At 39.8% G+C, this 24,683-nt stretch overlaps 1 protein-coding gene across 5 annotated transcripts in view; it reads right to left on the minus strand.

The window, feature by feature from the left end:
* Dtna (dystrobrevin alpha) overlaps window positions 1-24,683 on the minus strand; it is a 252,517-nt gene that overhangs the window by 108,398 nt on the left and 119,436 nt on the right. For all 5 annotated transcript variants that reach the window (XM_027400555.2, XM_035440251.1, XM_035440252.1 and 2 more), the window contains 2 exons: window positions 13,121-13,188; window positions 6,607-6,687 (listed from right to left, as the gene is read on the minus strand). In XM_027400555.2, the coding sequence (XP_027256356.1) occupies window positions 6,607-6,687; window positions 13,121-13,187 (148 nt within the window). In that variant the 5' untranslated portion in view covers window position 13,188. The remainder of the gene's footprint in view (window positions 1-6,606; window positions 6,688-13,120; window positions 13,189-24,683) is intronic.

The following is a 24,683-nucleotide window of genomic DNA, read 5'->3' on the forward strand; positions in this document are numbered from 1 at the left end:
CCCAGGAGCAGACAAGAGGCAAGGGAGCCAATATCCACAGTATCCCACCTTAGAAAGAAGAACATAGGTCCAGGCTTAATCCACAGACTACTGGGGTGAGACCCTTAGCAAACGGGTCAACATTCTTTACAACAACAACAAAAAAATCACCAAGAAAACAAACAATCCATTTCCTTTATCAAATAAAAATAAACAAATAAATAAACAAACAAATAGAAGCAACTACATTGAAATCCACATCTAAACTGCCAGAACACTAAAGTCATAGCTACATTCTGTCAGAGGCTTGATCTGATGGAGAAGCCACTTCCACATAGGTGCAGGGTTCTCAGAGAGTTTTTCCCTTCCCCACACGCATCTTAAATGGGTGTCATTAATAAGTTTGTCTATGCTCCGCTGCTTCCCTAACAAGAAAATTTTGAGAACATCATATTTTTACACAATACACTTTTCTTTATTCTAAATAAGTGCCTAAAACATTGAACACCAATACTAAAAATACTCACAGAAAACATTTGAAACAACACAAAGGCAATTATGCTCCATGTTAGGCATCTGTCCATTATGTGTTTAATTGTGGGGCTTCCTGCCTCTCCTCCTGGGAGACCATGGGAAGCCCCTGCTTTCCTTCTTTTCTCATCTTTTAACTTAATTTATTTTAACATTCAAGGCTATGATTTGGAAAAAAGAAAATCTATGTTCTTGGGCATTGTGGTAGAGAGACTCCTAAGATTGCTGGCCCATTGGTGTCACTTGTCTTCTCTCAGGTCTTCAATGGAACCTATATCATGATACTCTGCTGAGAGGAGTTTTACAGGTAGACTTTGGGTAACCTTACAATCTGAAGATCATCTGGTTAGTCCTGGCAGAAATGACTAACTTGCCCTTTTGAATACAAAGGCTGTTTGGTAACAGAAGAGGAATTTCGAGATGAGCTCCAGCATAATTATCTGGCGTCCACAAGGGTCAAATAGCAAGGAATCAAGAAATCTCTAAGAACTGAAAACAGTTCTCAGCTGGCACCCAGCAAGAAAACAGGGACATCAGTCCCACAACCACAAGGACGAGAATTGCGCCAACAAGCCAATGCACTTGGAAGAGGACTTCAAGTCCTGATGCAAGCTGCAGATTTCAGCCCAGTGTGATGCTAAGAACTGAGTGTGTAGCAACAAAACTGATCCAGAGAGCCACAATTGCACACACTGAACTATGAGGTAAGGAGACCAGATATACTAGTGCACTCCTTTGAAGAAAGGAGTCAGTACTAACAACTAAACACATCTTTGAATTTCTCTTACTGTGTAATGCTAGTCACTTGGCTAGTGAAATAATGAATCTACTTCGTATCTACTCATCTAAGAAACTTTATTAGGAACTACTTGGAATGTGATATTCTCAGACTAATTCTGCTGTAACAGAGAGACAGATCTATAGTGATGCCTACACATCCCCCCAAAAGTTTCCAGACCTTAATGTAAACAGAAGCATGTGTTCCAACAGACTCTTTCTGAATGGAGGGTATTTTCAAAAGGCATTTCACTAGGTAAGAAAAGATAATTTGAGAAACTATGAAAGACCAGATGCAACTATAGACACTTTCACCTCTTTTCCTTTAAAAGAAAAGTTTAATTGTTGCTACTGACAGAAAACAAAATAAAGCTGAGGCTGGTAGGATGGGGGATGGGCCACTCCTGCTGTGGGAGGCAGTGTTTTGTTCCCTTTATTACACAGGAGTGACCCCATGGTTCTGAATTGTTTCTAATGTTGCCTTTTCATTGATCATGAACTTGGGGCTATGTTTCATTGACTCCGAAGTAATTTTTGAAGGGGAAAAATGTGCTGACATTGCAGGGTACCTGGATCATTAAGCTTGCCATTGCTGACCAAAGAAACACTGGTCTAGAAGGAAGCATTTATTTGCTTAAAATAAAGATGGAGAGGTTGTCACCTCACAGAGCTTAGCAATGGTTTATAGGCTGTTTAGTTTTTGTAGACACTTAAATAATCTAGAAACTAAAGAAAATATTGTGAATGGCAGAGTGTGTAAGAAATCTTATTTTCTACACTCTGTCCCCTTCTTTCCAGGACATAAAATAGCCAGCTTGATGTCTCTTATGTTTTAGAGACATCCATTCTCTAATTCTATTAGGGAGTGTGTTATTATATCACAGAGAGGGAAGTAAGTTATAGCTGAATACAAGGATGAGCAATTAGCAGAAGTATTGATGTGGAAAATAATTCCCATGGAGAAATGCTGAAAGTCTTCTGCCCATAAAAGATGAGATGGGTTTCTTACAGCTATTCTTTTATCAGAAAGATTGGTAAATGTGTTAATGGGTGAAGAAAACTATGAAGAAAAGGGTTTCTTTAAGTCTGAGGGATGCCAAGCTACTTTATAGTCTAGAAAGAGTGAAGGATGTTACACAGCCATATACAAGACAGAATGTCTACAACATTTTTTAATTGATGAAATCAAACACTTAATGAGTAAGTTGAAATTTTCTTCCAATGAGGATCAAATTCTTTTTGGGGAAACAATTTTTTAAAAGGGGATACATATTATTGTTCTTTGTTAGCAAATTTATTACAAATACCTATCTTTCAAAACTGTTCTTTGTTCCTGGTTTATACAAAAAGAGGCACTAGCTTGTCTTTAAGTTCTTTTATCCAGTACTGGGAGCTTTATTCTCAACATCCATCAGGACTTGTACCAGGAAATGGACTTGGCGTCATTAATGGGAATCTGTGCTCCATGTGGGTAGGATGGATAATTAACTAATCTGTGGTCTTTGATTTCAGTAAATAAAAATAATCCATACACTACTGCTGTATTTGGGTAATTTTCCCTCTATGGGATAATTTCATAAGAGCCAATTTTATATGCTTTTCTTCTATGTTACAGGTTTTAAATTTAGTTTGGCTAATATGCTGAATAAATTTTACCTCTAAAGAAGTTCTGTATCTAAAAATGAACAACCTGCCTGTTCTTGGTTACAATCCATTGATTTCTGTGAAATAAATGCCATAACAAGCTGTCCTATGCTTGACCTAGTTATTTATGTCTATCTTCCTGCCTCCAACAACACATGGAAACTTAATCTCCAATGTGACAGTAGTAGGAGTTGGGACCTTCAGGAAAGTAATTAAGTTCTTAAACTGGAGCCTCATAGTGGGGACTAAGGCCCTTATGAAAGAGGCTGTACAGTGTGACACTGCCCCCTCAGTCATAGGAGGGCTCCTGGGAGGGAAGAGGCCATCTACGAAAGAAATTGGGCCCACAGTAGACACTAAGTGGAAGGGTGCCTTCATCTTGGACTTCCGAACCACTGTAGCTAGGCAAATAAATACATTTCTATTGTTTACAAACTATCTAGATTATGGCATTTTTTGTAATAGCATCTCAGGTAGGCCAAGATGCCTCAGTAACTCTATTAGCAGGTGCTAGGCAACTGCTACTGGGACAATCATTTCTTTGCCACTTGCACTGACTTTAAGCAAGCATGGAGTTGCTTTGTGTTACAGATCAGACCTGCTCTTATCTCCTTTTTGGGTCCTTGCTGCAAGTAGTGAACCTCTGATTTTTCACTTAGGTCCTGGAAATGATCAAAATCTTTGTGCTCTGCAGAGGCAAACCAACTACATTCTGATTTTTATCTTATGCCCTTTGTTGTAGAGTAAAACTCCATTACAAGGCACCGTAATTCACTGTGTCAGCTTTTATTGTAGACTAGAATTACCTTGCTCTAATGCAAGGATGTAAATTCAGTGTCCACGAATGTTATGCTACCAAAATGATCACCCTTTTTGGATAATTTTCTAGAAGATTTCGATATTGATTAAGACAAGCCAAGATCAATTGTGTTAACATTTCACAAGCAACTCTGAATATCACACTGCTTCATTTGTTGTTAGGAAAGAAAATAGAGCAAAGAGGCGGCTCTGGATTTGATCCTGTGATCAATGTAGAAAGCATTAAAAAAGCTTAATTTTAGTGCAACATTCCAGTCATGAGTGCTTTGTGCTTTTCTTTTCTGAGCTTTAACTTTAACTAGTTATTTTAGACTGTGTTTTTTTTCTTATCCTAAAATACATAAAACCTATCAGGTACAGGTACTTTTTTTTTTTTTTTAATCAGGCACCATTGTAAAGCACATAATGGTTTTCTGCTTGCTTAATATCTACTGAGTCTCTTATATCCAGTCCAGGTTTTTCTTCAAGAAAGTCTCTTCCTCACATTAGAGCACTGTCTGGTCAGGACTCCCAAGTGTCATGTCAATATTCCTGATGTGGGCTTATGCACCTCCAACAATCCAATTACCCATTCAGACTCTGAGAAACTTTAAGTTTGCATTGCATGGCCAGTCACACCGTCTCTGCTTCCTGACCCAGGGCCAGATACATAGCAGGAACTTATAGATGCTTATTAAGTTAAGAGGAAATTGAACAGACGATGCCAGGGGGACACTAGACAGGATTGGGGTTCCCAGGTTTCCCTTAAATGGACTATTGCCCCCTCTGCTTCATACAAATTTCCAAGTAGGCCTGTGTGCGTGGGGCCCAATTTTGGGTGGAGAATAAGGGTGAGACTTAAAAAAGAACAGGAAGAGGAAAAAAGAAATTTGCAAGAAGGAGAATAGGCTTTTTCAGAGTAGGAGGAATGGGGTATGATACACAGGATGCCACAGCACCAGCCAAGGATCACGCAGTGTGTGCATGTTGCAGTGTTGCCTGTAGGGTGGCCAGCTACTATTACTATCCCTTCTTGCCTCCTCCATTCCTTTCTCTATCTTCTCTCCTGTTTATTTTCTCATTCTTCCCAACCATCTTGTGGTCTTTCTGGAAGTCCCCACCTTTACTGATAGAAGCCTAAGAATAGCTTGACAAACGTTTAAGGGGGTTGATGCAATTCTCATCCCATTCTCCCCACTCCTCCCGAGTCTGAAAGGCCATGGAGTGGAAATAAGTCGTAAGAATGCAGGAGAGGTTCCTCACTTTGGGGATTCCTCATTTGTTCTATTTTGGATAGCATGGCAGGGGTGGGGTGGGTAGCGTGGAGGTAGGGGCAGGGGAGCCTTTTCCTTCCCACTAACTCCAGCACAGGGAAGGCTTTTACTGGCTCATTCATCCTGAAAATACAAATATAGCTATGTCTTTTTAAAATAAGGGTTAATTACTTAATTATTGAAAACAGGGTCTTCTTTAGTCTAGGAGAGCCTCAAATTCGCTATGTAGCCAACACTGGCCTTGGACTTCTGGTCCTTCTGCTCATGTACCACCTGACTAAGGTGGTGAAAGGGACTTCATGCATGCTAAGCAAGAACTACACACATACACACATGTTAGTTAGTTTTCTTCTTTTTTCTTTTGTGTGTATGTGTGTGTTTTCTCCTCCTTCATCCTATCCCAAATCTTGGCCTATTACATCCTGGCTGGGGAAATGATTTAAGCACCTCAAGGGATTGATTCACCTTGCCATCTTTGTAGTCATGATCCAGAAGTGTGGGGCTGCCCCAGGCTCTGGGAAATACCCGTGGAGACTCTGGCAGACTAGACCTGGGGAAGTGGCTAACTCTGCATTCACTAAGAGTCTAATTACCATGTTAGCTATTCCAGAACTATATGTACACTCTGGGTAGAATGTTAGAGCTTACATAAAAAAATGAAACAAAACCTATTCTTTACTAATTAGAAAATGAGAAGCTATTAATTTTGAATGGGAGTCAATTCTTTAAAAAGAACAGAATAAACTGACACAAATGAACCATGAAGTAGTATTTTTTTTGCCAGAGAAAACAGTTGTGACAGCATGAAGGGGTGTGCCCACCCACAGGGAGCACTGAACTGTTCATAGGGTTGGTGCTCAGCTTGCTGGGTGTAGTTTACAATCCGCAGCAAACAGAAGTGGGTCCTGTGGTTTTTAAAGCTATGTATCTTCTGCAACTCTTGCCCACAAATGTAATCAACACATTGATTATTTTGGTTGATTTTATAGTTTCAGAAAGGAGCGCTAATGTATTTTAGATGTTTCTAAACCCTGATAGTAATAAATAGACATATAGAGAGGATTTTATGTGTGATCATTTATGAAGTACCTGGATATCATTTAAAATGCCTTGGGTAGTAAAGACAGAAAACACTCGAAGCAGAGCGTAGAAATCTTTCTCTCTTTCTTTCTAGATTGACTTATCTATCCTCTACCTGCATATCTATCATCTATCTATCTATCTGACCTATCATATATACATATGCACATATCTGCGTCTATCATCTCTATATACATATATATATATACATGTGTATCTATATCTATCTATTATCATCTCTCTATATATTTATATATATAGAGAAAGAGAGGTAGATAAATGCAAATATACATATAGATATAGATCTCAAGAGGCTCCTCCATTCTAAGACTTTGGTAATTAAGACTAAATCAGACCTCAGAGTTGCTTAGCAACAGTTTCTTTACCATTCATGACCTCTTTATTCTCGTGTAAACATATGTTTATCAATCTTTGTAGGAAAACCTGGTTTTAGTAAACCAAGTAACAAGCATAAATGTTAGTACTCATGTAGGTAATTAGCACAAACAAGTGGCACACTTACAATTGCATTTCTTCTGCACAAATCTCAGCTTGCATGCTGTTCTGTAGGTGGAGAGTCGGATGCGATCCAGATCTTGAGCCCCTAGTATGGGAAAAAGGATATACATATGGTATGCCATTTGTATAGATAGGAGCTTGTAACGTTTGTAAATAAAACACCTGCAGATATAATCCATATGCTTATTGGTACTTTTGTTGAAATATAAATATTAGTTTAAGACTCAGAAAGGTCTATCCAATATTCAAGTTCCCAGGGAAGAGAGCTCTGGTGTTCAACAGGACTGCCAACCATGATCATGGACCAAGGAAAATCACCTCTCCCTGCTGTGTCTCCCACTTCCTAGAACAATATACTCAAGCTGTAACTTGAGTAACAGCAAGATGAGATCAGAAATGATCACTGAATAAATGAGCTTTTAAATTCATCATTGTTGTCATTAGAACACAGCTGCTAGTGACAACACATTGGATATTGAGTATTTTCTCTGTGAGACCTTCAACCAAGTGCTTTAGGAAACCTCAGCTTTCCCACTAACAAGGGCAGAATAATGATACAGTGGCTATTTCTCATGATTTCTGTAAGGGCAAATGAAGGAGCACTTCTAATGTTCTAGTGGAAGAATTCTCTATTTGTATTAATGTATATCTTGAGACCTCAGAAGGAGACTCCTTTCCAAAACCAACTTATGCTCTTATTATATGGCCTCCAGGTCCACCCTGGCTTTGGAGGAACATGTCCCAACATTCTTACTGCTGTCCTTATTCTACTCTTCCATTCAGGAAATCATCATGACTCTTGATGACAAGATACCAGTTCTGAAAACCTTGCTCAGAGTCCAAGTCTCACCACTGTTTTATCATCTTACCCTCCCAGTAATATTTCCTACCAGCCCATCTAGAGCCCTACTGGGCTTGGGATGGCCCCTCATAGCCCACTAAGTTTCTTTGTCCCTCTTACCCACCCCAAATGGGCCAATTGCTAGGCCATCTCCCAAATAAGCAAGACTCTAAACAGATGTCTGCTTTTAAGCATTTTGTTTTTCACAACTGAAACAAAAGCACAAAGCTATATTTGGACATGTCTTGGAGTTTTTTCTTCATGAATGGTGCCCACATATAACTGCTATACAAATGCTTGAGAATGGAACAGCAGGTATATGGACTCTTTTGGAAGCATGGGGACTAGCTCATGAATTTTTTTTCTCAAAGAATCAGGATGGCTTTGTATGGTACCCACCACTGATGGAGTTCCACTCTTCCTTGACTATTTAGAGTCACTTGACCTATTGTTGTCTACTATTCAGTTACTGGATTGTTAAGGTCAATCACTAACCGCTCATTCTTAAAATTGTATTGCTTGACAAACAGGCTTCTTGATACCATGGTGATATCTACTCAGTACAGGATTTCCAATAAAAATATTCTTAGGAAATGGACATTCAACCAATGGTCACGTAGGATTATTTACAAGAAAAGGAAAATCAGAATTTAGTAAAATTATGTATTTTTCTGCCTTTAATAATTAATTATATAACTTATTTGTGTGAACTTCAGCAAGGTTTTACTTTTCATCTCTAGATGGTCAAGTATGAGATGGGGGTGGGGGGATGGGGAGTGGGGGGAGATGAACTTGACTTAGGAATAGTTGTGTAGTCCTGAGCTCTGTTCTAGGTAGATAGTGAACAATGAAAGCAAATGTTTTCTTAAAATGCTTCTTGTACTAGTTCTGAACAGCAATGGACAACAGAAATTATTGCCTTACATTTGAGTTTTCCTCTATCTCCTGTCACTTCAGCCCCCCCTTAGTCCAGTTGTCACATGTGGAACTGCAGAAATGTTTCTACTTGATAATTGACAATTCATTTCTCAATATTGGGTGGCCGCTGTCATTATCATAAGCATTGTAATTATAGACAAGAGTCTTTGTCACTGTGAACTTTAATGTTTAGCTTTAGCTTGACAGATGTTAGTTTGAAGATGTTCAGCTTTGGTCATGCCAGGCATTCACAGTGTTCATCATACAGTGCTGCACACAAAGGGCATGCATACATGGAGTTGCCACTATTGTTATATAGACATGGTCTTGAGGTCCATAAGCATTGTAGTCACTCTGTCCTGTGGATATCTAGTATTTCCTTAAAATGAGATGAACAAAAGTTAAATGTCATAGTGACTGCCTTCCAATTATTGAACACATAAAGAACAATGATGTCATCTTGGATGGGAACAACTATGAACACAGTAAATATTTTAATAGGTGGTTCATTCTTAGTAAACTTTCAGTTAATTCAAGGCTGGTTAAAAAAATCTTATGTGTTTTTTTCCTTTTTATTAATTATATTTTTCATTTACTTTTACATACAGACCCTTCTTCCTCTCCTCCAATCCCCACCAACCTCTTCCCTGCCACCCCCTCATCTATGCCTTCTCTCTTTCTGTTCAGAAAGGAGCAGGCCTCCCATGGATGTCAACAAAGCATGGCATATCAAGTTGAGATAGGACTAAGCTCCTCCCTTTGCATTGAGGCTGGGTGAGGCAACCCAGCATGAGGAACAGGTTTCCAAAGCCAGCCCAAGTGTTAGGGACAGGCCCTGATCCCACTGCTAGGAATCCCACAAGAAGACTAAGCTACACAACTGTCACACATATTCAGAGGGCCTAGGTCTGTCCCATACAGGGTCCCTAGTTATTGGTCTGTGAGCTCCTATGAGTCACAGTTGTTTCTGTGGGTTCCCTTGTAATGACCTTGAGCCCCTCTGGCTCCTACAATCTATCCTCCCTCTCTTCAACAGGATTCCTGGAGCTCAGCCCAGTACTTGGTTATGGATCTCTGCATATATAAAAATTTGTTTCTCTTTTCTAGCTTTGCAGGATAAAATTTTGTATTTATTTAGATTGTTCTTTATTTTAATTTCCTGTTCTAATTAACCTGTATATCTTTTTAAAAGATTTATCATTTTCTGCAGGCATGTCAAAAATCCTTCTCAGGTTAAAGTATTTGGTCAATCTGATAGGGCCTTGTAGGAAACAAGCTACCTAGGATGGCAATGGCAGAGTATTAAGACACACCTGTGTGCTGAATTTGCCTTTGTACTGCATGAAATTTTACTGGTGTCTAGCTTGGCTTAGCAGTAAAGAGTCTCCATATCTGTAAATTATGCTTTCAAAGAAAAAAATTAGGAGGTGTATTTTATTTGAATATGTTCTTCAAGAACAATACATTAAAGCTGGTCATGATTGTATCTACCTGTCATCTTATCACTAATGAGGCTTAAGTGGGAGGAACTTGTTTAAGGCTATACTGGACAACAGAGCCTGTATCAAAACAAACAAACAAACAAACAAATAAACAAACAAACAAGAGCAGAGATGGAGACGTAGACTCAATTGGGAGAGTACTTTCGTAGCATGCACAAGCCTTGGCTTTGATACCTATTGCCGCCACCCCCCCCCCCACATTGGAGTTCAACTCTCTGGAGTTGGTTGCAGGAAGAACGTTAGAAGGTCAAGGTCATTCTGAGCTACACAGAAATTTTGAGGTCAGCCTGGGGTGGCCTACAAAAGACCCTGTATCAAAATGGCAACAACAAACAAACAAAACAGAGCAATGAGTTAAATACCAGTTTGTACACCAAGATCGGGATCTAACACATAATGATGTTCCTTAATTTCAGCAAGACCTTAGACAGGGTCTGAGAATTGTAACCTTTGTACTTCTGTGCCTGTCTCCCATGCAGAGGTCCCAGGGCATTTTTGCAAATGTACATTTCTACAGGATGTGGTAAAGAAGGAGACAAAGATGATGTGTGGGGACATGGAATCATCTATGGCTTTCTTCTTGTCACTATTATGTAGGCCTAACTGATGCTGAAGAACAAGATAAAGGGACTTAGCGGTCTTTAAATGGTTCCTATCTGTGTACATTCTTCTTGATTGATGATGTAAAGACTCAGCTAAAGGGCTTTTGATAAACAAGCAACGAAACCTAGCTTTGCAGATACAATCGCATGCTGCTTCACACAGACAATGGGGATGGTGCTAATGGAACCATGTTGGATTTGGAGAACAGACACTGTGGCATGCTGCATAAAGGTTTTATTTTTAAACCTCTGAAGAATATATTTAGCTTTCTCTGACTTAATACATTATCAACTTAATTTAATTTTACTTGTGTGGGCTTTTGTTGAATGCCTATGAGTGTTCTCTATGTCTTTGTCCAAGGCATTGATTAAAACCAATGACCCAAACAGAGTCACAAATGGAGTCCTTGTGTTCCTGGAGGTCAACCTTCCTCCAAGGTTGACTGAACCTTTAGTTGCTGCTCTATATGATCATGACACTACCTGTAAGTCTACTTTAATGTGGCCCAGTTCACATTTGGACAACATATGCACAGCCAAAGAGCCTTTGTTAATACTTGATCGAAATTAAGGTTAATATTTATGTAATGGCATTTTTCTGATCTATAGTTCTGAAAGACCACCGACCCACGTTTGGGAGGTAAGTGTTGTGCGGATCCGCTGTTTTGTCTTGTCTGGTCTCGTCTTGCCTGTCTGTCTGAATCCGTCTTGTGAGTTGCGCTTGCGTTTGTAGTATACAGCTGTGTACATTTGTATTTGGCGGCTCCGAGGTTTTCTTTTTTATAGAAAATATTAATAATCATTTTATGTCTGGCAAGACATTTGCCATGATGGAGTTTGCCTAGATGGTAAGACAAGCTTTCGTCACCAAATGCATTGCTCTTTTCCCCTTGTATTTTAATTATGCAAATTGATATTTTCCTTTAAAGACTTTTTTTTTTTTTTTTTTTTTTTTTTTGAGACAGGGTTTCTCTGTGACTTTGGAGGCTGTGCTGGAACTAGCTCTTGTAGACCAGGCTGGTCTCAAACTCACAGAGATCCACTTGCCTCTGCCTCCTGAGTGCTGGGATTAAAGGTGTGCGCCACCACTGCATGGCTAAAGATTTTGTTTTGAATTAAAAATAATTCAGTGTATTTGTGGTACATGCTATACTGTTATGATCCATGTAGAAAGATTTACTCTAGCTAACTAACATTCCACAATTTATTTATTTATTGGTGGGGATAATATAAAATATCTATTCCTTCTGAAAATTTGAAAGATGCAATACATCATTAACGACAGTATAGTAGTTTATTAAAATTTATTCCTCTGGTCTAACCAAGATCTTGGAAGACTGTAGCCAGAGGCATGCCTACAAAAAAGCCACAATTTCAGGGAGACCAGTCATTTCAGAAATAAAGACTTGTGTCAATCACAGCAGGGGATCGTGGCAAGTCTCAGTTGAAGCTCTCACAGACACTTAAGAATCTGCAAGTGCAAGCTAGGCGTGGTGGTGCAAGCCTAGAGGCAGGGGCCTGTTGATCTCTGTGAGTTTGAGGCCAGCCTGGTTTACAGAGTGAGTCCCGGAACAGCCTAAGCTACATAGAGAAACATTGTCTCAAAAAACAAACAAACAAACAAACAAACAAACAAACAAACAAACAAAGGTTCTGTAAGTGCAAAGGCCAGCAGATGTCTGGGACTTCCCACATCAATTTTTACTCTTTCCTCTATCAATTATAACCCCACACAAGTGCCAGCAGATGACTGGAAAATGATCCCACCTCTCATTATTAGGGAACTTTTGTTTTTACTACCCAACCTCCATTCCTGCCAACCATATCCCATTTTCAGTATAAATTTCTTTTCCTTCCCAGGGGACAGAGCTTACAAGTCACTCCTGAGCACTCTGAACAACTAAAACTCACAGAAGAAGAGAACCAAAATGTTTTCTCTATAACATTTAAGTTGAGAAGGATGTTTTTCCTCTCTCTCTCTCTTTTTTTTAATGGACAATCAAACTGGTCTATAAGGGAGACACCATGAGTACCAACTACACAGCAATCATACATGTTCACAGACTAATCACCAGAAAATACCATCAGTGCTTGTGGCCCCCTAAGTGTGTCATTCACAACTGCTTTTATCTTTTGTTAGCCTTTGCTTTTTTTTTTTTAATGGTTTTTGGGACAGACTGCCTTCCAAAAGATGTCCAAATGACAGCTTACAGTGTTTCCTTACAGTCCAGTTTGGTCAGCCTCCCCATTTCGTATTTGAATGTATTATATCATTTTCCAGTGAAGACATTCAGAAATGTGTTTCTCTGGTTTTATTCTATGGCAGCCATTTGATAGTACAGGCAGGTGGGTGCAGACTTTGGATATTAGTGGACTGTATTGAAGTCAAGTATGTCTGCCTATGTGTAAATACACAGACCCAGAGACTTTTTTTTTAGCTTATGAAAGAGTGTAGAAGAAAACTATAATAAATCAGCAACTGATTTAATTCTCACCTAATGAGAGGCTGACATGGCCAAGTGCATAGTTTATGCAAGGTTCTGATTTTTCTGGAGAAGCCCAGATGCGCTAAGCACTACATGGTTATTTCTGGCTTTTCCATGAATATTCATTCAATGAACACAGAAGGGAGTTCCTTAAAAGTTCCATACTCACTCATCTCTGCAAACAGCTGTCTTCTCTCTGCCATGGTATTTCCTCTTTTCCCACTATCTTCAATCATTCTGTGAACGAAATTGTGACAACATGTGTTAGTCTTCCACTAAGCAGGCAAACAGCCATTTCTATGGAAGTACATTAAAGGTGCTTGTGTCACTGACAAAAATCATTTATTGAACTTGTTTATTTGAAAGTACAGTGTTCTGGGAAGATGGCTCAGTAGAAAAGTCTCTTGCCCTGTAGATAGTAAGACCAGGATTTGGATCCTCAGAACCTAAGTGAAGACAGGACAGGCCTGGATGCTGCTTCTATTCCCATTACTTGGGAAATGGAGACAGGGGACTTCCTGAAGCAAGACACTTGATCTCAACTTAAGGCCTCCACACAGATCACTTAACACATATAAACCACACAAAGGAATATCCTTTATACTTTTATACATTTATAAATGAAATATATCATTCATTTAGACTATCATACATATTTCCTATATGTTATATAGTTGTTGAAAGGGATATAAATGTTTTTATTTCCTAACATGTGGGGAATCACGGAGTTGGCCTGGTCTAGCCCCCTTGAGAGGCATGTGTCATAGGCTTTTCAGGTTAGAGTCTGTGGCTCCTGAGGCACTCAATGTTTGCCTTTCAGTTCCTGAGAAACCTAGGCACTCCCTCAGGCAGTAAAGTAACCAGCATTCCTGTTTATCTCTGCATTTCCTAGAAGTCAGCAAAACATACAGAAGTTTGGTTGGACAATCAGTCTTAGACACTAACTTTGTGTACCCTGTATGGCTTGTAAGCATCATTATACCCTGGCAACTACAATTGTATTCTTCCTGGCAACCACCATTATATTCTGTTTCTGATAAGGGTATAAGAAGTCTGGTTGCTTGCGATAAACTTGTCTCAGCTTCAGGCTTTCAGTGACCCCTCTGACTCAGCCTGGTTGACATAACCAGGCTTGGTACTTTAGTGCTGGTGTTTATATTAACATAAAGGTTACTAAGTAGCATATGACCCAAATACTATAACCGAATACAACCTACAACCGTTGTGGTGGTTTGAATGACAATGGCCCCATAGGCACATATATTTGAATACTTGATCTCTAGTTAGGGGAATTTAGGGGTAGGTGTAGCCTTGTTGGAGGAGGTGTGTTGTGTCACTGGGTGTGTGAGGGGGCAAGGGGGTGAGTTTTGAAGTTTCAAAAGCCCACAGCATTCCTGGTTAGTATTCTCTTTCTCTGCCTCCTACTTGTGGATCACATGTAAGCTCTCAGCTATTGCTCTGGTGTCAAGTCTGCCTACCTGCTGCCATGCTTCCTGCCTCACAAGTTTTGATTCTCACTCAATAGAACTTTGAACCCAAATAAATGTTTTCTTTTATAAGTTTCCTTGGTCGTGGTGTCTTACCACAACTATAGAAAAGCAACTAAAACAGCCACCTATTTAATGGTAGGTGCCTTACTTCATATCACATACCTCTTACAATTCTGAGAATACCTATTTAGATTAGAGACCAAATTTCTTGGCTCCCATGCAGCAGATGAGGACTCAGGGATTTTGTAAATGAAGGCTGTGGAACCCCAGAGCTCCAGGCTCTCTCTTGCTGCTTGTCACAACCTCAGTTTAGAAGTAGGTGATTTTCTATTGTTAATTCTTAAGTGTAACTTACAAAACCTTCCTGCACATAATTATTTGAGCAAGTGGTTGGGTTTTTCTTTCTTCAACCATACCATTATCTCCAATAGACCATTTTTAAAAATGCTATTAAAATACAAACAACTAAAACAGAGAATAAATAATTGGACCTCAGGAAGAATGTAATGAGAGAGTTAATAGAAGTACTGTTTAGTAACAGGGATAGCTTTATGATAAATACCGAGAGTTGATGAGTTGAGTTTGATTTTTATTATAAAAAAACTTTAGAAACATGAACTCACGTCTTACATGTGTGGTCAGTCTCAGGGCTAAGTCCAGCTGTGACTTACTCTGAAATGAACCCCAACTCTACAATGGCCTCGATTCTGAGCCTTTATAGTGCACAGAGCCTTCCTCTTGATGATGTCTCTGCTCCCCAGAGCTTTGTCCGGGACCATCTATCCCCCGGGGGTATACTGAGCCCTGGGTGAAACAGCTGCTGAATCACAGCTCCTCCTTGCAGCCTGCTAACTCCGGAGTGAAAGTGGTCCAGGAGCAGGTGATCTTGAGAAGAAGCTTTCCTCTCTGACTCACTTCCCATCTCTTTCACTGCAGAGGAAGTGAGGAGATAACACCTGACATCCACAAAGTCATCCGGATAGTGCCTCCCGTTTTTAATTTCAAGGGCTCAGAAATAGACGGGAAGCAGTGGGTGAGACAGGGAACAGAGCCAGTGGTGCAGTCCTGCATCTGTCTATGTGCTGGGGCAGGATGGAAAGGACGTTTAGAATAAACATGAAGGAATGCAGGCTGTGACTGACTGAGCATATCTGTGAGGTTAGGAGTGGCAACTGAGGTCATCGCTCTGCATGGACCACTCACTTGCACTGAAACGTCTCATTTCTAAGTTAACTGCATTTCAGAAGGTAGTTGAGGATAGAAACCTCATCCATTTAAGATTCTTCACAGGTGGCAGTGTTTATTGAAGAAATGAATGAATAAGGAATGTAAAAATCTAGAAAGAGGCAAGAAAAACAATAGCTATGCTTTCTTTACATAAATCAAATTATACTTCACAATTTGATATAAAAATGAAATTCAAACTGTACTCATTTCAGAGGTTCATTATGTGAAAAATGAGAAAATAAATTTATTTATGTTTATCGAAATCCACGACTATAAATTTTTTTAATCAAAATCATGTCTCATGAAGTAGAAGTTGAAAAAGTTGCAAATTCCATGAGTGTCAACTTCTGGTTTGTTCATCACCACTTTTGTTGTTATTGTTATTTATTAATTCATGAATAAAAGAACCATAAGATACATAATAATTATTAATTTTTACTTTGGAGTAAAGCATATATCTTATGAGGTAAAACTCATTGGCATTAAGTCTTAGGAGTCATAGAAAATACAGTATCAGATAAAAAGGAAAACGATGTGCTTCTCATTATCTCCAGAGATCATGGGAAGCATCAAGCTAAATTAAACTGATAATCTTCACTTTCTTCACTCATTACAGCCAAGGAAGGAATGGGCATGCTAGCTAGCTTCCATCTCAAACTGATTCAGTGGATGGTGTGTGAGACTCTCTCTCTCTCTAGTAATGTCTTCCTTGATCATTCTCCACATTATCCTTTGAGACAGGCTCCCACGTGCAACCTGGAGCTGGCCTGTGAGTCCAGAATGGTGGCCAGTGAGCCTGGGGATTCCTGTGTCTGCCTTTCCAGTGCTGGTGACAAAGGTGCCACCACCACGCCCACCTGTTTTACACCAGTACAGGGGATCTCAAGCCTTCATGTAGCAAGCACTTCATGTACAGGTTGAGCCATCTCCCCAGTCCCTCAACAGGGACAGCTCTTGAAGTGTGTTCAAGAATCAGACAGATGGGTATCAACATTGTGGGCTCTGTGGCTTGCAGTCTAACTTATCAGTGGAACTGGCATTTTAATGCTCTACCACATTTTGTCACCTTAGAAACAGAACAGCAAGGGCCTTGATACACTGAATATTTCTATATGTGTGCAGTTTTGCTTGGAAAGCAGTGGGACTTGGGAAAGATCTCTAGTTTTCATGAATTTTAGTAAAACAACAGTAGTCCAAAGTCATATTGTGGAGGTGAAGGGACAGTATTATTGTTTGTCACAAGGTGTGGCTCACTTACACATCTCATTTGTTCAACTTACGTCTTTCCTTGTAGATGGGGCAGTCGAAAACTTAAGCTCTTGTGTAAGTGTTGCTAGTATGGCAGGAAAGAACAGTAACAAATGAATGATGAGCTCCTGCTTTCTCCCGATTAAAGTTCAGCTCCCAGGACTATACAGAGTACCTGCTGTCTTCACTCACTAACCCTCAGCCGTTCATTTAGGAAATACTTATAAAGTGGGAACTCCAACATGCATCTTGCTCTGCTTCCTGACTGCATACAGTGTGAGCAGCCATCTCATGCTCCTATCATCACGTCTTCCAACCACAACAGGTGACTTCTGCAAACCATGAGTCCCAGTAAAATCCTCCTTCCTTAAAAATATTTGAAAAGGATCTGTAAGTTGTCACACACTTCATAGTCTCATAAGATCCGACGATTAAAAAGACATGACTTTTTGGAGCACTGCACTTTCTAAGAACTCAGCTTAGAAATGGAAAACATTGTTTTTTCTAGTATTTATGGCTTTGTGTAATGTATACTACATGAAAGCATGAACTGCTAGAAGTAGTAGCTTCTTTATGAGATCTGAGAATGACATCAAAGAAAGGGTGATTCTGGCATAGGAGGATAAAGAACAAACAGTATTTTTTTTTTTTTTGACATGGAAAAATACAAGAAAAGTAACTACAGTTGGAAGGAATCATGGGAAGCACATAGATTTCCAGAGGGTATTGCCCACTGGGAAACTGGGAATTAGCCAGCATCTCTGTGTGCAAGTGTTAGTGGAGACGTGGAGAAACGAAGCAGCATCAAATCTGGAAAGTCTCATGTCTAGACCACATAGGTGCCTTCTTCCTACAGGAGGGAGCCAGTGTTTAAGCAGAGAGTTCACACACAGAGATTTAGATTTTGGCAAGATAATGCTATCAGGTTAAGTGGCAGAAAGACTGATGGGCAGGAGATTAGGTGTGGGAGCCTCTGGTTACAAGAAGTGTAACAGGGGTCTTTGAACAAGACTGGTATGCACATAGTTATCCAATGGAGGCTTCACCTTGATGCCTGTGCTGGACAGTGTTACGTCAATTTGACACAAGCTAGAGTTATCTGAAGGGAAGGAACCTCAGTTAAAAAAATGTCCCCATAAGATATGGAAATGAGGCATTTTCTTGATTAGCGATTGATGGGAGAGGGCCTAGCCCATTGTGGGTGGTGCCATTCTTGGGCTCGTGGTCCTGGGTTTTAGAAGAAAGCAGGTCAAACAAGCCATGGGGAGCAGGTCAGTAAGCAGCATCCCTCCATAGCCTCTGTATCAGCTCCTGCCTCCAGGTTCCTGTCCTGCTTGAGTTCCTGTTCTGACTTCCTTTGGTGATGAACTCTGATGTGGAAGTATAATAAACCCTTTCCTCTCCAACTTGCTTTTTGATCATAGTGTTTCACTGCAGCATAGAAAGTCTAACTAAGACAGTGCCCATCAACAGAAGAACAGATAAGGAAAATGTGCCATATATAAATGATGGAGTGTTCATCATCCATAAGGAAGATTATGTTAGGTCATTTGCAGGAGAATGGATGAACTGGAGACACTTATATTAAGCAAAAGAAGCTCAACTTAGAAGGACAAATACTGTGTGTTTTCTCTCAGATGTGGAATGTAGACTTTTGTTGTTAAAGACATGAAAATAGGAAGGGAATAATGGAAGTTTGTAGGAGGGACAAGATTGGGCACTAGAGGGTTAAATGGTGTCAAAGGATATTATATATAGGTATGGTGTGTCAAAATGAAACTAATCTATGCTAATTATTTTTTTTTAACGATAAGGAAACTACAATGTGTTAAGAAGGGCCCCAACTGTCTGTATCTGTGGGGAGCTTTGAAATGAAGCATTAAACAGCTTGGGGCCCAGTAAGAAAGGAAGAATAAATCTGTAGAGGCTATATAAGAAGAAGGACTGCAAAACACTGTTTTCTAGGCAAGACACAGCCTGTGTATATTTGGTCTCACAGAAATTCTGGATGCCTGAACTCGCTGGGCCTGCAGAAGACTCTGCCTGCTAACAGCCTATCATAGAGGGGCTCAAGGGGCCATACATATCCCTTCTCATCTATTGACAACTGATGGATCCTCTGGGAGGGGAAAGACAGCCATCATCTTTAGGTGTGCACCAGCAAGCCAACCATGTACCAATGGCCAGTTCCAAACCCATGGTCACACAGATGGCCCTGGCTAAAATCAATGGGTCACAAAACAAAAAGACAGGAATGAGGCTCGGGGCCTTACAGAAAGAAGGGGATGGCAGGAGTGGGAGGGACTCGAGAGGGGAGTGGGTGAGAGTAAACAGAATGTGTTCTATACATGTATAAAACTATCAAAGAGCAAAGTTCACTGAAAAAAGTACAAAAATTATACATGTGGATACAGAGTTTTAGAAGAAATATGAATTATATTTTAGAAGGGTGGGAATAAGTTCATACTGAAATGCCACACTCTCAAACTATTTCTGGAGTGGCATCACTTTAATGCAACACCGTCCACAATAAATGTTTAATTTATTACACATAATATATAAGAAGTTTGAAAGGACCATCTTAGACTGATGGTGTCTTACACTTGCATAACTTACTTAAAAATCACAACTTTGAGAAGAAGTCGAGGAACATTATGGTTCCTGGGTTATAACCAAACAGCTTGGGACTCAAGCAGGTAAAGTTAAACAGTTCAGTTTTCTTTCAGGGCATATCATCAACTCCATTTATATTTTGTTTTTAATTTTAAAATTCCTAGACTTGCATGGGTCCAATTGCCAGTAACAATATTCTTGTTTCTGCATGATGCAGATTAAGGTTTCCTGAAACGGGTAAGCTGAAACGAATGTAATAAGACTGGGTGACTTAACGGAAAAGAGCCTCAGACCTCTCAAGTACTGGGAAATGCCTTGGTATGTCATTTCTTAATGACTACCTCCTGTTTGAAAGTATTGTTATACTGGAAATAACTGTGGAGAGTAAAACAGTCCCGGGCATCCAGGTTTATGTAACCCCAGACATATGTAAACATGCCAGATCACACACGAATTCACATTCACAATTGAAAGCTGCATGAGCCTGCAGTGTTTGAAGAACTGTCTGGCTCGCCTCTGCTTTTGCTCCACTTTAGCAAGTGCTTGCAGACTGTGTGTTTAATATGGCGAAACCCAACCAACAGTTTATTTTCTTTCCTTTTGCTCCAGGTGGTGAAAAAATGCTGGGGTCAGCCATCCTTCCTTACTGCAATCCAGGAGTTAATAACAGAGTAAACCATCACTCATTCTCTTCTTCTTTCACTGGTTTATTGGTGTCATATGAACACCTGTTGCTACTTTTGTTATGAAGGAAGACTTCTCATATGACCTTTGTAGATTTGCATTCTAGTTATAACCTTTGCCAATATAAAAAAGTATTCAGAAATTTTTCTTTTTTAAATTTTTCATTTGAATTAGAAAGATTATTTTACATGTCAATCTCAGTGCCCCTCCCTCTCCTCATCCCCAGGAATTTTTCTTTAGTCCAAGTGTAATTGTGTTTGTTTTTCCTCCCCAGGCCTTTATCTAAATGAACCTGTGGCAGTAGTAAAATCCTGTAGTTAATATAAATGTTTGTTTGTTGTATCATCTATCTATCTATCTATCTATCTATCTATCTATCTATCTATCTATCATCTACCTATCTACCATCGATTATTTTCTATTATCCATCCATCAAATATCTATTTGTTTGCAATCTGTTATCTATTTTCTATCATCTATTCTTATATCTCTTATCTATTCATCTATAATTTATCCATCTACCTACCTACCTACCTACCCATCTACTTACCTGTGTACTTATCTTCTTAGGAGGGAGCAGATATACTCCTTTAGTGTAATGGCCAGCCAGGTGGGTTCCTAGCAATTTGTTCTATAAAGTATCCAATGTAGTACTTCTCAACTCAACTGCCCATCAGCCAAGTCCAGAGACCTTATCCAGAATACCAATCCTTTGTCTATGGAATGAGGTCATGAGGAACACTTGAGCCTTTCAGATATACCCTAGAAAGTTAGGATATGCAGCAAGAGTTTGAAACAGACATTTAGAAACTTCACTTGCTTAAAAGTATCTATGCCTCACTTGGGCTTGTAAGATACTAAAAAACAAAACAAAACCCACATGCCTCTGTTCTTATTCTGTTTGTAGTTAGCTGAAAACACAGAGTAAGCCACTACCCTTAAGCTCTACTTGAATCACCTTGAATTTCAAGAAAAGCCAGGGCTCATAAAGTATGGGCTCATATGCAGAGCCCATACCCCCATATGAAGGCAACTGGTTGTGAGAGCAAGGATGTACCTCAGCCAATAATGGATTAACAGTTCATTGGGCCACTTTGTGAGACAGACAAGGACTGAGACAATGAGGGGCGGGACCATGCTTTGACCAAGTTCCATAGCTGTGATTGTGTTTTACTTTTTATTTATTTTTAGCTTTCTTTTCATTTATTCTGTGTGTCTTTCACATCACACATCTTGATCCCACTTATTTTCCCATCCCTTCATATCTGCCCTCTGCTCTTGCAACCCCCCACCCAATAAAATTTAGGAGAAAAAAGAAGAAAAAAAGGAAAATCTCATCATGGAAGCTGTAGTGTGACACAGTGAGTTATGGAGTTAGGCAGTAAACACACACACACACACACACACACACACACACACACACACACACATATATATATATATGGTTTTTGGAGACAGGGTTTCTCTGTGGCTTTGGAGGCTGTCCTGCTACTAGTTCTTGTAGACCAGGCTGGTCTCGAACTCACAGAGATCCACCTGCTTCTACCTAAGCCTGGCGGTGGTGGTGCATGCCTTTTGTCCATATTTTCACTTGCAAGTGCTCATCTCAAAGAGTCATTAGTCTTGCTTGAGGTCACTGATTTCTGTTACAATATCAATACTGAACTCTCACTGGGACTCCTTTTGGATATCCTGCTGTTGCCTTGTGCCATGGAGATCCAGCAGCTTTGGGTCTGCAGGACTGGCCTCCTTCAGGTGCTCCAGCAGATTATAGATTAGGTGGATGTTGGGGTGGGCCAATTTATAACCCTGTTTCTAGGACTGGGTAGTTGCAGGGTTAGTCAGCCTGCCTGCTCTCGGTTGTCATCACCACCAGGGTGAGCTCTCCAGCACTGCCAGGGTTAGTGCACCCTTTGAAGTGATGGGCAAGGGGCAGGGCCAGTTCTCCTGCTTTCAGGCCCTCAGGGTCAGCTCATATTGTTTTTTTTTTTTTCTTTTGGTTAACACCTAAACCTCATTTCAGTCCCCTGAAAATATAGACTTGGAGTCACTTGAGCCTGTTATAAGTTCCTTTTCCCAAAGTAGTATCCTGCATAAATCTCTGTCTGATTTTCACTATTACTAGTCTGTTTAATTGGCCAGTTGGGGACAGTGATTGAGCGTATCCTGCTGGGACTACTGGAAGCTGAGCTTTGACCTTAAAAACCCTGGTAACAGGCTGAACTAGAAATACGATGCTAGTTGAATTTAAGTATGAACTTACTTGTATACTAGAGTGGCATTCTTAGGTTACTTTGCAATCTATTTTTGCACTTCTGAAGAATTTGTGAAATGTACCTTGAGCCAATGGAGAAGATAATTAATTCCTCTGGGGGATGTAACTATGCATAAACATATACATATATTGATACAGGCACCTAAAGAGGCAGTCTTTACAAACTAGGAAATGCCATTTAAAAGCAAGAACCGCAGTTTTATTCTAGAAAGAACTACTCTCCATCTTTCTTTTGATTCAGGAAGGAACCTTCAGTACTCAGGGCGCACAAGATGTTTCAGGAGAGCTTTTATTTGGTTTCATTTAGTTGTATTTGGCAAGAGAGGATACTGGTTCCCTTTACTGGTACAGGCTGCAGAGTGGGGCTGGTACAAATTGGCATAGATCAAATGGAAGCTTTTGGAAGAATAAAAAAAAACTCAGACTTCTCCTTGTGAAATTCAGTTTCCAGAATGTTTCTGAAGGACCCAAGAGCTCTGGGTAAGGTTAATCTGGAAAGAAAATTTAAGGCTCCCAAGGGGGGGTGACTATAAGGAAGAAGTCCTGTGACCTGCTGTTGCAGGTCTGGCATTGGAACACCAGAGCCTTTTCAGATGACTGTGCCTTGGACAACGATTGCAGTCTGTGTCTATGTTTTTAATGAATGAAGACATCATAGGAATTGACCTATTTTGTCCTGATGCATGAACCTAATGATGGGCATTTCCTTGTCTTTCTTGTGGGACTGCTAACTACTTTGAAATATTTATGTATCTATTTAATTGCCAGGGCCATGGTGTATAGCTCAGGCTGACCTCAAGGTTGCTATTCTCACACCTTTGTCTTCTGAGGACTGGGATTACAGACCTGGGCCAACAGACCCTGCACTCTGCTTTCACCTTTAAAGAAAAGTTCAGTACAGGGAATTGGACCTAGTGGTTTTCAGATGGTAGGGGACAACCTTCAAGCTATGTCAACAGCATGGATTGTTCATTCTTTACCCTCCGTGCAGGAACTAGGAATGATGACCTTCAAATTACTTGCTGCTTTCTCAACTTAGTATTCAATGTCCCTACTCTTAAACACACTTCTAATCACTTTTCCTAAATATCTAATAAATAAAAATAAATGAATAAATGAATAAATAAATAAATAAAATAAATAAATAAATGAAAAAAATTTTCATTAGTCTAGCAATAAGCCAATTTCAAATTTTGCAATTGAATTTTTGAACTCCATTTATCTCACCATAATGGGAACATATTACATTTATTCATAATCTAGAAGTAAAATATTCTGAAAAGCTTTAAGAACTATAATTCTATTTTTTCAAGTGACTAAGCTAAATTTAGTTTTCTGGCACAGTGGCTGCAACAGAGCCAATGAATTTAGCTGAAGATGTTACACAATCTTGTCTCAAATTTCTCTTAAGACTTGGTCTTAATGAAATGATAAAAGAAACAGACTCTCACCCCATTAAAATCTTCACACCCATAGACAAATGAAACAGGTCCTTTTACGGACTGCTTTGGGGTGAGAAAGTCAGGATTTGATGAGGATTAAGGGAACTTTTTATTTCATGTGAGTACCAACTAGCAATGAAAGGGAACAGCCAACTCTACTGAGCCTATGACAAAGCACGTGCCTACAGGAATATGGAATTGGGTTGCTAGGGTGGTCCAACACTCATGCAAAGAGTACCAAGGGGCTTCTCCTGTCGTAGGAATCAGAGTGCTGGGGTATAAGGCCAATAGTCATATGTCAGATAGAGTAAGTACCTGGAAGAACCAAAATGATTTGTGTTATCAACACGACTCCTGAGACTTATAGGATTTGTTCTTTTGTTTAGAAAATACTAGGAAGGGTAGGGAAAAAACCAGGTTTTCCCTTGATCAACTCTAATATTCTGAAGAAGATATAAACAAAAACCCAGGGCTGCTCAGGACTAATTGTTATCTGGACTTCTGGGAGAAGGATTCCTGCAGGAGACTGAGTAAAAAGTGAATGAAATAAGAGTAGGGCAGAGATGTGTTTGCACATGCATCCCAGGGAAGCCTGTGGTCTTTACATGTTTTGTTCTTTTGTTGTTTGAGACAGAGGCTCTTGTAGCCCAGACTGGCCTTAATCTCCCTAGACAGCTGAAGAAGACCTTCAGTTTTGATCATCTCTCTCCAACTCCTAAAGATGCCAGGTATGCATCACTGTCTGATCTGTGT

The sequence above is a fragment of the Cricetulus griseus genome, chromosome 2 (genome assembly GCF_003668045.3).
Source record: "Cricetulus griseus strain 17A/GY chromosome 2, alternate assembly CriGri-PICRH-1.0, whole genome shotgun sequence".
NCBI classification, from domain to species: Eukaryota; Metazoa; Chordata; class Mammalia; order Rodentia; family Cricetidae; genus Cricetulus; species Cricetulus griseus.